Source organism: Passer montanus, unplaced genomic scaffold (genome assembly GCF_014805655.1).
Source record: "Passer montanus isolate IOZ18808 unplaced genomic scaffold, ASM1480565v1 scaffold49, whole genome shotgun sequence".
Classification (NCBI taxonomy): domain Eukaryota; kingdom Metazoa; phylum Chordata; class Aves; order Passeriformes; family Passeridae; genus Passer; species Passer montanus.
Genome location: NW_024369818.1, coordinates 127,403 through 140,726, shown reverse-complemented (window position 1 = coordinate 140,726; position 13,324 = coordinate 127,403). Strand labels below are relative to the sequence as shown.

Below are 13,324 nucleotides of genomic sequence, written 5' to 3'. Positions count from 1 at the left end.
GCTCTGTTTTCCCCAACCCTTTAAATCACTAGTTTGGTAACACTGAGTTCTTGAATGCTGCTTTAAGTAACAGGGTAGGAATTGGCTCAGAACATTGTAACCAAGAAATTCTGGTCTCTAGGATACTTTGTTCCTGTTGGATTCTTGAAGCCATGATGTTCCAGCTTCATCCGCAACAGAATTGCTTCATTTTCCATCTGTTCTGGTGAAAGGACAGTTATAAAGATGACTGGACTTTTCTGACTTGCTGTAATAAGTAGTGATGGTTAATACTGCCCTGGGCAGGGTGGAAAAATACCTTCAGTGGATCCTGAACTGGTGGTAGAAAGGGACATCTTAATAAGACAAGCAAAATAGTTGGGAATTTTGTTCTCAGCTTTGGATGACTTAAATTCCTGACCTGTTTGAAGTTATCCAGATAATTGTTTTGAGAGATTATCATCTTCTAAATAATCATGTTGGATTATATATGAACTTCTACACAGCAGTTGAAAAGATTATTCATGCGTAAAGTGCATTATTGCAATTTATTTTCAAAAATCAGACAATAGAAAATAGAAAACTACTGTAAAAGGTAATTTTAATAAAGGTTTGCCGCGTGAAGTTGAAAATCTTGTGTTAGTCCTCCTACATTCCTCCAAAACATCACCATTGTGAATTCTGTTTTAACACTGGAAATAAACCATTATTTACAGTATTAAGAAATTTATTTCTTTGGGTGATAACCTTAAGTTCAGACCAAATTTACTAGGTGATAGGGTGCCAGCTGCCACAAGGAGGAAGTCCCTATGTGAGATATTTTTGGTGTAATAACAATATAAAACACTTGCCTTTTCAGTCATTTTGCGAATGTAGTTAACAATCTGCTTTCCCTGTCTCCTGCTGAGTGCTAGAATCTTTTATTTTGACAACAGTTTTGTACCTTAGAGTAACTTCTTTTAGTTCCTAAGATTTGGTTTCTGTACCAGCCAAAACCAAAAAAAAACCGGTAGTTTCACATTTGAGCTGCAGCAGGAAGGTGTAATCACGGATGTGGGTTCCAGCACGCTGTTGTACAGAAGAACAGCGCTGGCGGCAGAGCTCTCCACCATGAATCCAGAAGAACAGATTGTAACATGGCTTATTTCACTAGGAGTCTTAAATTCCCCTAAGAAAATAGTGGATGATCCGGAGGGGTTCCTGAAAACTTCTCTGAAAGATGGAACTGTGCTTTGTAAACTCATTAATCGGCTTCTTCCGGGATCTGCAGAAAAGGTAATGGTCTCGGTATTTCGCTACATTGAGACAGAGCCCCACTCAATGAAACCCTGCCCTGGGCATTCTGAGGCTTAGTTACTCTGGTGAGAGGAGCAAGGAGCTTCAGAGAGAGGTGTTTTACATTTAAGTTTCTAATTGAGAGCCAAGTATGACTGTAGCTTTGGTTCTTTGATTTTGTTTCTACATCCAGAAAAAAACCTGCAAGGTTGCAGTTGACTCATCCATGTTCAGTCAGTGGCAGGAAATACCTGGCCTGCCAGAGATGAGAATATCTTGATTTTAAATAGAAGGATTTGCAGTGTGTCAGTATTTACATCAACATAATTAATTGCAACTGTAAATATATTCGCTCTTTCAGAACTCTTACTGCAGAATGCTTTGTTAGTCAGGAAATGCACTGGAGAAGCAGATTGGAACAGGAATAAGTAAATAACGCTTGCATCTGTGCCATTTGGTCTGTCCCAAGACCAGCAAATCCGTTGGTACTGAAGCCATGTGAATGCCTCCTGTTATAGTTCGACAAGGCATGTATTCACAGTCCAGAAGTGTGATAAGAATCTGAAGGAGAAAGAAAAGGGAAGGAGCCTAATGAGAGATAGGAACTGGCAACACAGAAGAGAAGTTTTTGAAAAAGCTACACAACAGGTTCTCCACCCCATTAAAAAGGAGCCTTTCATTATGCAGCAATCAGTTTTGCTAGCTTCTTATCTTTTTCTTTCTTGTGGTGGTTTGGGGCAGCATGTTGTTAAAGGTCATCAATTTCCCACTGTCAGTTAGGGCACTGTCATATGCTGGCATTCAAAACAAGATGCTGACAGTTTCTGTGTGTGCATCACTTCCTTCAGTGGCTTTCTTCCTGCTTCAACAGCTTGCCTGCCACCCCCACCCGCCCCCTGAAGAAGCTTCCCTAATTCAGTATAAAAGGCACATGTCAATATTCATGCAGGCCTTCTCGGTACAGGCAATGCAATGAGATCAGTTGATTTTCTTTCTTTAGTATTGCCTGGAGCCTAAAAATGAAGCTGATTGCATCAGTAATATTCAAGAGTTCTTGAAAGGCTGCGCACTTCTGAAAGTGGAGGTAAGTCAACTCTAGATCCTTGCTTTTACTGTAACTTGCCAGCTTGATCGGCCTTCTCAAAGGAAGCCAGATATCAGAGGGAAGAAGTTGGTATCAATTCATCATCTTTTGTATTAACAGCATAAATCAGAGCATGGATGATTTAATGTTCAGTCTGGGTAATTTGGACACAGTGTATTAACTGTGAGCTTAACAGATTCTCATCTTTTGAGACAAAGCATGCAGCAATAACAGGAAATCTGTCTAAACAGATTTCAACCTGGACCTGTTCATAATTCTTTTTTTTTTCATTATTAGAAGGAATTGCATGTTTTAGCCCTGCTGTAATGGGAAGGTGAAGTATTCTTAATACTGCAGTATTTTTTCATCCCCTGCAAATATTGTGTAAGATTCTGCCACACACATATTAAATTGTTCCTTACACACACACAAAAAAAAAAAAAAAAAAAGATACTTTTCTTGTGGCTGTTCCTGATCCTATCTGTGTAGATTCTTATGCTTAACCATAGCTCATATTTGCAAGATCAGGGTCTAAATGAATCACTTCAGAGTTCTATTAATTTTGCCATCAAATTTGTTACTATCTAAAGACTTTTGTGTCACACTTAAATTCCTACAGTAAAAAAAAAAAAAGAAACATGTAACTATCTTGTTTGAAATATGCTCAAGATTGTGGAAAAAAATCTGAAGACAAGTCTCCCAGAAACAGGGACAGAATCCTTGGGCATTATACAGAATATTCATGCACCACAGTGAAATAAGTCCAACCCACAGTAGCTCTGCTCCTGCATTTTTTCCTTTGAGGGTCTAAACAAGAATAGGGCCCTTCTCTTTAGAGCTTTTTAGAGCTTTTTAGCTAAGCAGCATGAAAATGTGCTCATTCCAGAACTGTCTCCCTGGTCTTTTGTTCCCAGTGATGCATTCCTTAGAGCCTGCTGCAGCAGCACAGTCTTAAGAGCATATATATATATAGAGAGAGAGAGAGATGGATAATCCCTGAAGGCCTATTGCTTCAGAAATCACTTGTTGCCAGTCTTCTGGTACTGACCATGTGATTTCCTCCATTTTTCTGAGAGTTTAGTTTTCTATTTGCAAACTAATAATAAAGTGGTTGTAGTGGAAGGTATTTTTAAAAATGGGAATCTTAAACAGCTAAAAGGTAGGATAGGGGAACAGTCCTCACCTGTTGTGCAGTGCCATCTCATAGCTTTGAAGCTCATCTGCAATGTTGCAGTCACATTCCACAATTTTCAGATACTCAGAACAGGCAACATGGTGTGTCCATTTCTAGGTGTTCCTCTGATTCTCCATGTGCCTTTTTGTCCTTGGCTTTAATGAATTCAAGATTTCTGGCTTCTTTTTTCTTCTGATTTATAACCCACTTTGAAATATTCTGAGCCTTCAGTAGCTTCCCTTGTGCTTGTGTGTGCCTCTCCTGTTTGTTGTGAGAGGAGACTTCAAAAGCTGGATAAAAACTCAAACCTCTCTAGCTCAAGTTTAAATTTTGCAGTGAAATGACAACAATTTCATCTTGTTTATTTGTTTATTTTCTAAAATATTGTCATACTAGAACACCAAGACATGAATTTTGCTTCTTCCTAGCTCTTCTTTGTAGCCTCATGCAGAAGAGGGCTCAAGGTAAGACAGCTGAGATGGTGGGCAAGACATGGCACAGGCAGAGTGCTTACGCTTCCTTCCGACTCTTCTCCCATGTTGCCAGCTTTTCTGAGTCCTCTCAAGCAAAGCCTCTGCCATCTGTTCCTTCTAAAAGCTGCTCTGTTTGGAACATCTTGACAAGGAGACTCTAAGCAGCATTCCTACGGGTGATCCTCCCTCAAGCCTGATCCCTAGTTTGCCTTGGAAAGGGCCATTGCCCTTTAGGAGAGGATTTACTGCATCACATTTACTCTGGAAGTATGTCTGGAGCATCTGAACAGGCAGAGAACCTTCTGCTTCCAAGATCTATCAGCATTCAAGTTGCAGTGATCAGGTTTTAGATAAAAGGAAGATGAGCACAGAATAGCATTCTGTTCTGCCTCAGCAATGTAGCCTGAGGAAAGGGTAACATCATGAAAGGTCTGGGCTTAGTACGTTTTAATTCTATCACAGCCATCCTGCTGCTTACCCACCCCATGGATATGAAAATCAAACCCCGATGGTTCTCTCAAATTCTGCCCTTCTCAAAATGCCTCAGTGAACTAATTTTTTAGATATGAAGAAATACCCTAGGGCTGGACCTGAGCCACTTTTGTCTTGAGACTGACAAGGCTATGTTAAGGTCAAATATTCTGGTCCTGTTGCAGATGTGAACAAAAGAGGATATTCTGAGGAAAATGAGAGTTCACAACTTATTTTCTGGATGCTGACTTGTACAAAAGGGCCTCATCCCGGGGAATCTCAAACATGACATCAGCATGCCATCCTGGCATCCCTTGGCTTCCTTATACTCTGCTTTCCATTTGCTTTTGTCATGGGTGTTTGTGCAGCTGCCATGTAATACACCACTTCACTGGACATTGCCAGCGTGCAGGAAAGGTGGTCAGTGTGGAAGGTAGGGTTTCCAGCAGCTTTTGGTGGAAACTCAAGTCCCACCTCCCACTGAACATACACTGCTTGCCAGTCTTTCCCAGTAGGAGGGAATGCATAGAGGTTACTCTTTCAGAGCTACGCATATGCACTTCCCTCCTACCCTTTGTTGTCCTGGTAACTCAGGAAGTGGAAGAAAGACACAGTGAGGCAAACAGCAACATCTCTTGTTTTACAGGCACAGTGAAACATTTGGACATAGGGATAGAAGGACACTCTGACCTTCCTGCTATGAGCTGGCTCCATTAAGATGAAGCCATTCTATAGGCTGGAGGTGTGAGCTGGAAGAATCCACCTCATGGCAGAGTATAAATAACAAAACTGTTCCTTAGCTTCAGCCCAGGACTGAAGCCTGAATTCTTTTGCTGTTTCATGTGTGTTAGTCCTAAAAGAGATGGCAAGCAGGGGAATCACCCCATCCTTCTAACTAGTCAAGTGTTTTAATGAGGTGATATAATGACACTGTGTCAAAAACTTTCCAACAGCTTTTCAGTGCTAGAATTTGATCCAGGTTATAAGAATATCAGTCAACCAGCTCTGCTGAGACAAAGAACTAGGCAAAAGACACAGGCACTTCATTGGAGCTTAGGTGTCCTTAGAGGATTCTTTCATGGTTTGGACTGAGGAACAGTGCAGAAATCCTGAATGTGCTCCATTTACAGTGTGGCTTCAACATCTGAGCTGTGTATCTGACCCAAGAACTGGTCCAGTGAGTGAGCACTGCTAAAGCAATGCCAGCTGGATGCTGGTGGGTTGAGGTGGAAAGTGGACAACAAAGAGTTCTGTCCTGATGGCCAGGTGCAGTCTAGTGTAGAAGAGTCAGGGAGGAGATCATGACTAAAGAGAAAAAATCATAGAAGGCTCCTGGTCTTGCTTGTTCTTAAGGACAAAAATGAGAACTTTGCTTTTGCTCTTGACACCAGTGTGCATATAACAACAGCAGATCAATAGCTAAGCATCATTTGCTAGTAAAGAAGCACAGGACCTTCATTCAGCAGCCACATTTTATTGTTATTAACTACAAAACTTCTGGCAAGGTCTGAATTTTGTGAACTAAGAACAGTATATGCAAGATAAATCAATAGCTGGATTAAACCTGGCTGTCCAGAACAATCATAGAATATGCAGAAGGTAATTACCATCACAGGCAGCACAGAGGTTATTTGTGCTGTTGGAGGTGCCTGCAACCTCCAACAAACTACTTGGATTGAAGGCGTGGGAGAGCAGGTGAGAAATCATCACCCTTTTAGCTCCCCATCCATGCACTCCCAAAACCTGCTCTACTTTGGCTTCACTCCAAAGTGACATTACCTCTCTAGATGGATAACATCAGAAGCAAGAGCTCCTGCCCAGCACCAACCAGCACAAGCACTGGAGAATGGGTCTGTCTGCAGTTAGAGGATCCAGTGTACCAGAGAGCCCTGGCTCCAGGTGTGTGGTCTGTCCCTGCATGGGGCTGGGACAGCTGGGCTTCACCCTGGATATCAGTGCAATGCTCTATTCCCTGTCTACACTGCAACCTGCTGGTGTGCTGAAGCATCTCGGGATTTTCCTGTTCCCTGTAGGAGAATGTTCCCCAAACAAATGGGCACAGGCAATAGAGGACATGTCTTACTGCCTCTACTGAACTGTGCCCCATCTATGGGCCCTTCTGCAGTGTTTCTCTTCACAGTAGTGCAAACCTGATGCAATTACTGTGCCAATAGTGTGAGTATTCCTTTCCTGTCCTTTAAAATTTTTCTTTTCCTTCTTTGTTTTCCCTTTATTTTATCTCCATCTTCTTCTCCTTCTCCTTTCCCTCTCCTTTCCCTCTCTCCTAATTCACTTTTTCCCTTTCCCTCTCCCCTTTTCCCTTCCCTGCCCTGATTTACTTTTCCCCGTCCCCTTTCCCTTTCTCTCCTCCTCCCTCCCCCCACCTCCGGCCTTTCTCTTGTTCCTTTTCCCATCTCTTTTGCTCTTTGCCACCCGCTTCTCGCTCTTCCGGCGGTCTCCCGGTGCCTCCGGCCCGCGGCCGGCGGAGGGAGCTGCGGCCGCACGGCCGCGTCCCGCAGCGAGCGGCGGGGCGGAGCGGGGCGGCGGCACCGCCTGTCACTTCCCCTTCCCTTCTCTTCCCTTCTCCGCGCCGCGATCCGGCTCCGGGTCAGAGCCGCAGCGGCCGCTCCGCAGCACCGCCCGCGCTGCCGCCATGCCCCGGGGCTGCGCGCCCGCCCGCCCGCCGCCGTGAGTACCGAGCGCGTCCCCGCGGCTGTGCCAGCCGCTCGGCTGCTGGCTCCGGGCAGCTCCCGCGGCTGTCCCCGCTGGAGGGGGTGGCGGCAGCGCGGCACCCGAGCAGAGCACCCGGAGCGGTGCTTGTGCTCCGGGCGCTGCCCGGGGCAGCTCTGTCTCGCCGGTGCTGGCGGAGCTGCGGCCGCGTCGCTGCTCCCGCTGGAGGCAGAGGCAGGTCCAGCGGGAGCAGCCGGGTCAGCATCGCCGGGGGACGGGCGGTGCTTGCCCCTGTCCTCGGGTTTGGAGGGGTCGCGGCCGCTCCGGGCTTCGGGCTTGGCGCCCAGCTGGGGCTTATCCGACTGTGGACAGCTCGGACTCGAAACACAACCCGGCTTTCCCCAACTTTTCTGTGCTTCGCGTCGCGGAACTGGGATTTTGGGTGCTGATAGCTTGCTAGCCGCACCCGGGTTTGGGTCTCCTCGTCCTTCCCGCTGAGCCGGGTGCTCTGGTCCCGGGGCACCGGCTCCTGCTCATCCCCTCGCTGCCTGTGGCGGAGGCTGGCGGTGCGGCAGTGCAGAGCTTCTCTTGCCCGGTGCGATGCTTGACGGAAACAGCCAGAGTGTTTTACCGAGGGGAGCTGCAGTCTGTGATTCGGGAAGTCAGAACAGCGTTTCAATGGAGATCCTCAGATGACAGTTGTAGATTTAAATGGGATTTTAGTTATATCCATCTGATCTTCCATATGTTAGAAGTGAAAAAGCCTTTTCTGCCTCTATTTATCTTCTAGCTGCAGCTTGTCTTTTAGCTGTGAATGGAATTGTCAGTGGATTGTGCTGGAAAAAGTAAACTTTAGCTCATAAATCAGGACTTTTCTGTATGAGGAATTTATTCTGGAACGAGCTGCAGAGTATGTTTACATTACAGTAGCTGACCCCACATAGCCATTGTTCCACAGTGGCTGTTCCAGAAAATTTCCCCATGAAGAAGTTCTAAGTGTTATTACTTGCTTTTGTGCTAGAATTTTTTGCATATCTTTCATCCTACCATTTTTATCTGGACTTTGTCAGCCTGATGACTCTGAGCTTACAGCATTATCCTCTGCATTGAAGGATTTGGGATGTATTTTACTACTTGGCTCCTTAGGAAAAAAATGTGTTAATTCAAGGTAGAACTTTATTTTTCTGGAATTACTGAAGTGGAAGGAAAAGGATATGGCTGAAAAAATGACACACCAGAGAGATGCATGCAAACAACCCAGACTGGCTGTTCACTTTGCTCTTGTGCAACTGTGATGTCCCATGCTGCAGCAGCTGCCACTGGGGTCAGCGCACGCCCGGGCTCTCTGTTACCGTCTCCCTTTCCGTGGAGATGGGAATATTGCTGCTTAGGGCTGAAGGCTATGCTTGCATGGCACTGCCTGTAACTGCAGGGCAGGAAACCTGGTTCCATGCACCCGCTGGCAGAGGGAATGGGTCCAAAGGAGCAAATCCAAGTGAGTGCAGGTGATAGATCAGCTCAGAAACAGCCCAAGGTAGGTGTGTATGTCCCTGGAATGTGCAGAGCAGTAGATGCGATGAAAGCAATGGAGCTGCAGGTTTAAATATTTGTAATGACAGCAAACTGTCCCCATGCTAAGCATGGATTAAATATCTTTAGGGTAAAACATGCAGTATTGAGTAGCTGAGTCAATCTGAAAACATATTTTCAACAAAGAGCAGCCTTCGTACTGTTGTACTATGTTGGACTTTGGTGCTGCTCTGGTGTGCCTGTTCAAGAGGAGGAGAAGCTGCAAGCATCCAGGGCTGTGAGAGAGGATGGTCCCCTTCCTATTTGAAATATGCCAAGCGTACTCAGTGAGCTCTGTGTGGAATGCAAGAAAGGGCTGTTTTTAAGGACAGTACTAGCCTAAAGGTAATTAAGACTTGTCTCCTTATTTAGCAGGATATACTCTTTCGTGTGTTGGAAGTGTTTGTAATTAGATGGTGTCTGCAAGGAGAACTTTCAAATCATCTTTCCTGTTCATTGGATTTGTGTATCTGTGGTCTCGACCTGCAAGACAACATGTATTTGGGGATTAGCAGATGGTGCCATGGTGGTACCAATGAGACAGACTTTTTGTAACTCTTTGCTTCATTAATGGTAAGATTTGTACAGTCTGTAGGAAATTGAGAGCATTTTTTAGGTGTTAGAGGGGGTTGAAGTGTTTTGGAAACTCAAACTGCCCTCACTGTTCTGGTGGTGATTTCTGAAGTGTACAAGGTTCAGGTTATTAGTCATGGAAAATAAGCCCGTGCTAACCATGTATTTCTGTTTCACCATTGAGGATTAGCAACAACAAGTTCTTTAGGGTGAAATGTTTGTATATAAGATATCTGGGTTTGTCTTCCTGTAAAAAAAGTGTAAATAAACTATATATTGCAATAGCAGAAAATTCCATGTGTATTAATTCTGCTGTGGAAAATACGTGTGTGTTTATACATAGATCTGTATGTACAGCCTCAGTCTCTTCAGCTCTTGATAACAAAAATAGCAACAAAATCTTTCTTTCCCTCAAGGCCAGCAATAACCTTCTCGGTGATTTTCAGAGGAGTCTCTGCTCTGCAGACAGCACTGATTCCTTCCCTGTTCCCAGCCTTACACTCCAAATGCTTCTGGGTTTCCCTGCCCTTCCCATGCTGCCTGCCAGCGGTGCCCCAGGAATTCTCTGGCTGTAAAGGAAATGGGACTTGTCAGCCCTGAATGATCATCCTTTCCCTGTTGAGACATTGGGGCTGCCTAATTCCCATTGTCACCGGCTCCAGCAGCCAGTGTGAGATGTTTTGGGCTCGACTGACTGAGTTCATCTTTCACAGGTGTTTGATCCACATGATTTGTACACTGGAGATCAGTTCTCCAAGGTCCTGAGCACATTAACAGCTGTAAATAAGGCTACTGAAGGTAAGAAAAAAAGGGTTCTTCTGTTGTCCTTTCAAACTACTTCTTGTGTGTATGTAGGGCTGGTTTTTAATTTTTGTTAATTCCTACTTTATGGTAATTTCTGGAGGTTTGTCAAATTGTGCTGCCAGCACTGATGGCTGATGGTGGGATTGATATTTCAGGCTTCTGCCAACTCTGGGTTAAAATGTGATGTTTCAGAGTTGCTGTATGAACTCTGCAGAGCTCAATTATCACTTTACACTGAGGGACCTCTGCTCATTTTTTAGCATTAAGTATTAAGGGGCCTCAAAGTAGGTCAGCATAAGGGATCCTCAGTGTAAATGAACATGCACCTCCCAAAATGCAAATATCAGATTTTTTTAAAGAGTTGTGTTTTAAAGCTGAAGACAAAATCAGCTTAATCTGCATAATACCTTTCCTGAATGTCAAAGTAAGTGTTGTTGCTAGCTGCTCAGTCAATTGTATTGATGTTTTTCTCTCTCTCTTCTCCCTGGCTCCGTGGAGTAGGCTCCTGGATCTGGGAAGCAAGCTGATGGCTTGTCCCTGGGAGCAGGAGTAGGCTGCTGATGCAAAACAAATCACCTCATCCTGATTCCATCCCAGATATGTAGCTGTTCCCTACAGATTGTTTTAAAATGATATTCAGTAGCAGAGTCTGTGAAAGGAGAAGTTCAACAGGGAGTGGGGAAGATGGCACAGTGGTGCTCTGGGGAGGGGTGAGGGAAGAGTCTCTTTTCTGAGATGATGAGGAGCAGGTTCTGGGAGGAGTTCACAGCCTCTTGTTATACAGGTGTGTTAGGACAGACTCCTGCACACCCACCGAAGTCCAGCACCAGGAGAAGAGTTCCATTTCCTGTTTGCAGGTTACATTTGAGATGGTTTAAAGGAGGAAATTTCAAAATGAAAATTCATTACTTTCCTCTCATGGGAAAGCTTTTCTTTTGGCTTACTGCATTATGTCTATACATTATATAAAGTGGTGTATTAATCGTACATCAACATATCGTACATCAACATATATCATATGTCTAATAATAATATATAATGTATAATAATAGTATATATTTGTAAACCCTCTCCCACCCCCTGTGATTTGTACATATGTATGTGTGTGTGTCTGTGTGTATAACGCTGCTCTGAAGAAATTAATGTTCTGAGGATGCTGTTCTGCAGCCAGGACTCGGCTCTGCTGACAGCTCACTCTGTAGAAGTTTGGGAATGGGAATTTGGCCTCAGGCAGCCTCAAAACCTCCTCAATTACCAACAGCACCTGCTGACCCTGTGTAGAAGCTCCTGCAGTTCAGTGTGATGTGGGCTATAAAATGTAGGTTAACTTGATGGGGAGCATCCTCTGCAAATGCTGCTGTTATGATTGATATTTGCTTCAAGCAAAAGCAAAAAGCAGAGAGAAACTCCCTGGCCTCTGTCTTTGCCTGTTGCTGAACTGGAGGGGTGTGATGGGGTGTGTGCTGACAAGGTGGCAAGGCTGCAATGCCATTTTCTCATCCGTTCCCTTATTTTCAGCCCCAAATCCATACTTCCAGTCATCCGTGTGCCAGCTCAGCCTGGGACAGGGCTTTGCTGGGGAATAGTTCCTGTCATGTGTTACTGACAGGGCTATAGAGAAACTGGGATCCTCTTGGTTTCATGACAAACATCTGTTTGAACATATGCTTTCTGTGTTTAAATGTTAAAAAGCGCAATGCCTGTGATATAATTAGCTGCTCAGGCATAGAGCACCCTTGGGAAAAGTACAGGGTAAACTAAATATGTGTCTCAAACATTTACTTTTTGGTGGCTTAGTCAAATTCCTGAGGAGCAGGAGCCTGTGTCCTACAAACTGCCACTGCAGATGGTCCAGTTTGTCTGTTTTGCCAGAGGCCACAGGCTGAACAGAGCATCAGGGTAAACCTGGTACCAGCTACTGCAGTTGCTGCTGTCACCAAGGCTCTGACATGCCTGCACATGCCAACACCCTGGTTGGAGGCAGAGGGAAATAGGTGTCCCCTAAGGAAAGGTTGTGGGAATGTATTTCTCGCATCCATTTGAAGTCCAAATTCTTGTGTCTTCATGGATCTTTCTATGTAAATAAATGGAGGCATCATTTGTAGTGCATATACTTGTAGTTCAGCAGCTGTCCATCAAAACACAGCAATACAGATGCTTTATGCTTTTTGTCTGCAAGAGAGGGCAGGGGAGGAAAACCAGCTGTGCTGGATCAGACAAGGCTCATCTGCCAAAAATAGTGTAGGAATGCGGGCAGAAAACCCAGCTATTTTAACCATAGTTTAAGCAACATATGGCAGCAGTGTTCCATGCTGGACCAGGCATAAAATAGGACACTGTCATGATGCGATATAAATGATACACTTCCCTGCCAAACTGTCAAAGGCAGTTTTACATTTGTTTCTAGGTTGCTGCAGATATTTATAAAAGCTTTGGAAGATTGGGAGGGGCAGGGAGAGTCATAAAATCTACAGTAATGGAGTAATTTCCATGGGACTGTGGCTGATGACTTGAATAAGTGGAGTCTGGACTCAGGAATTATGCCCTCCCTTTCAGAAGGAATCAGGGGAAGAATATCTCACACTGGCAGGCAGCCACACCCCTAGCCTGTGAGTCACCAAGAGCAGCCAAAACCACTCCTGCTCAAATATCAGGATGCTTCAGAGACAAAAACCCACTCTGTTGGCAAAGTGGGTTTTTACATGGGGAGGGGTATTGCAGTTGCCACAGCCCAGAAAGCTGGGCATTCACCATGCAGTTGTCAGGCAGTTGTGTAATGAGCAGGACAAGAGAGAAAACTGACTCACTGACAGCACACAAAGTTTGCCATGAATGTTGTCCATCTCTGGAGCATGAACTGGCTAGACTGGTGTGTGAGTACGGCATGGCTGGGCTTTGTAAGGCAGCAGCACCTGGCAGTCACAGTCACGGAGGTGGTCCCCGCAGCGCAAGGGTTAGGAGAGAGACAAAGCAAGTCCCTTCCCCAGGAGCTCACAGTTTGTGTTGTTTCAGGTCCAATCTAAGGATGAGGTATTTTTCTATTGAAATAAAAATCCTCTGAGGAGAATAAAAGCCCAGCTGAGTTCCTGTAACTCCTACCAAACTTCCCCTTCAGAATGAGTTTTCCATGCTGACATTCAGACTGGAGGAGAATGGAGGAAAAGCAGCCTTGCAGTTTGTCTTTTCTGATTTCTGCACACATTTTATGGCTGTATCATCCTCTCCTCTTGCAGTGTTTTCAAGGCAGAACTC

The 13,324-nt window shown here is 44.8% G+C and overlaps 1 protein-coding gene across 5 annotated transcripts in view; it reads left to right on the top strand.

Annotated features, from left to right (window-relative positions):
• The first annotated feature begins 1,066 nt into the window (after nucleotides 1–1,066).
• ARHGEF6 (Rac/Cdc42 guanine nucleotide exchange factor 6) overlaps nucleotides 1,067–13,324 on the top strand; it is a 38,736-nt gene continuing 26,478 nt past the window's right edge. For 3 of the 5 annotated variants that reach the window (XR_005629048.1, XR_005629047.1, XM_039722567.1), the window contains exons 1-3: nucleotides 1,090–1,254; nucleotides 2,255–2,338; nucleotides 9,982–10,066. Coding sequence is in view for 2 of the 5 variants with exons in the window: in XM_039722567.1 (XP_039578501.1) it covers nucleotides 1,090–1,254; nucleotides 2,255–2,338; nucleotides 9,982–10,066 (334 nt within the window). In the remaining 3 variants the exon portion in view is untranslated. Of the gene's footprint in view, nucleotides 1,255–2,254; nucleotides 2,339–7,016; nucleotides 7,145–9,981; nucleotides 10,067–13,324 lie in introns of those variants that run through there. The other 2 variants (XM_039722568.1, XM_039722569.1) reach the window with 2 other exon arrangements.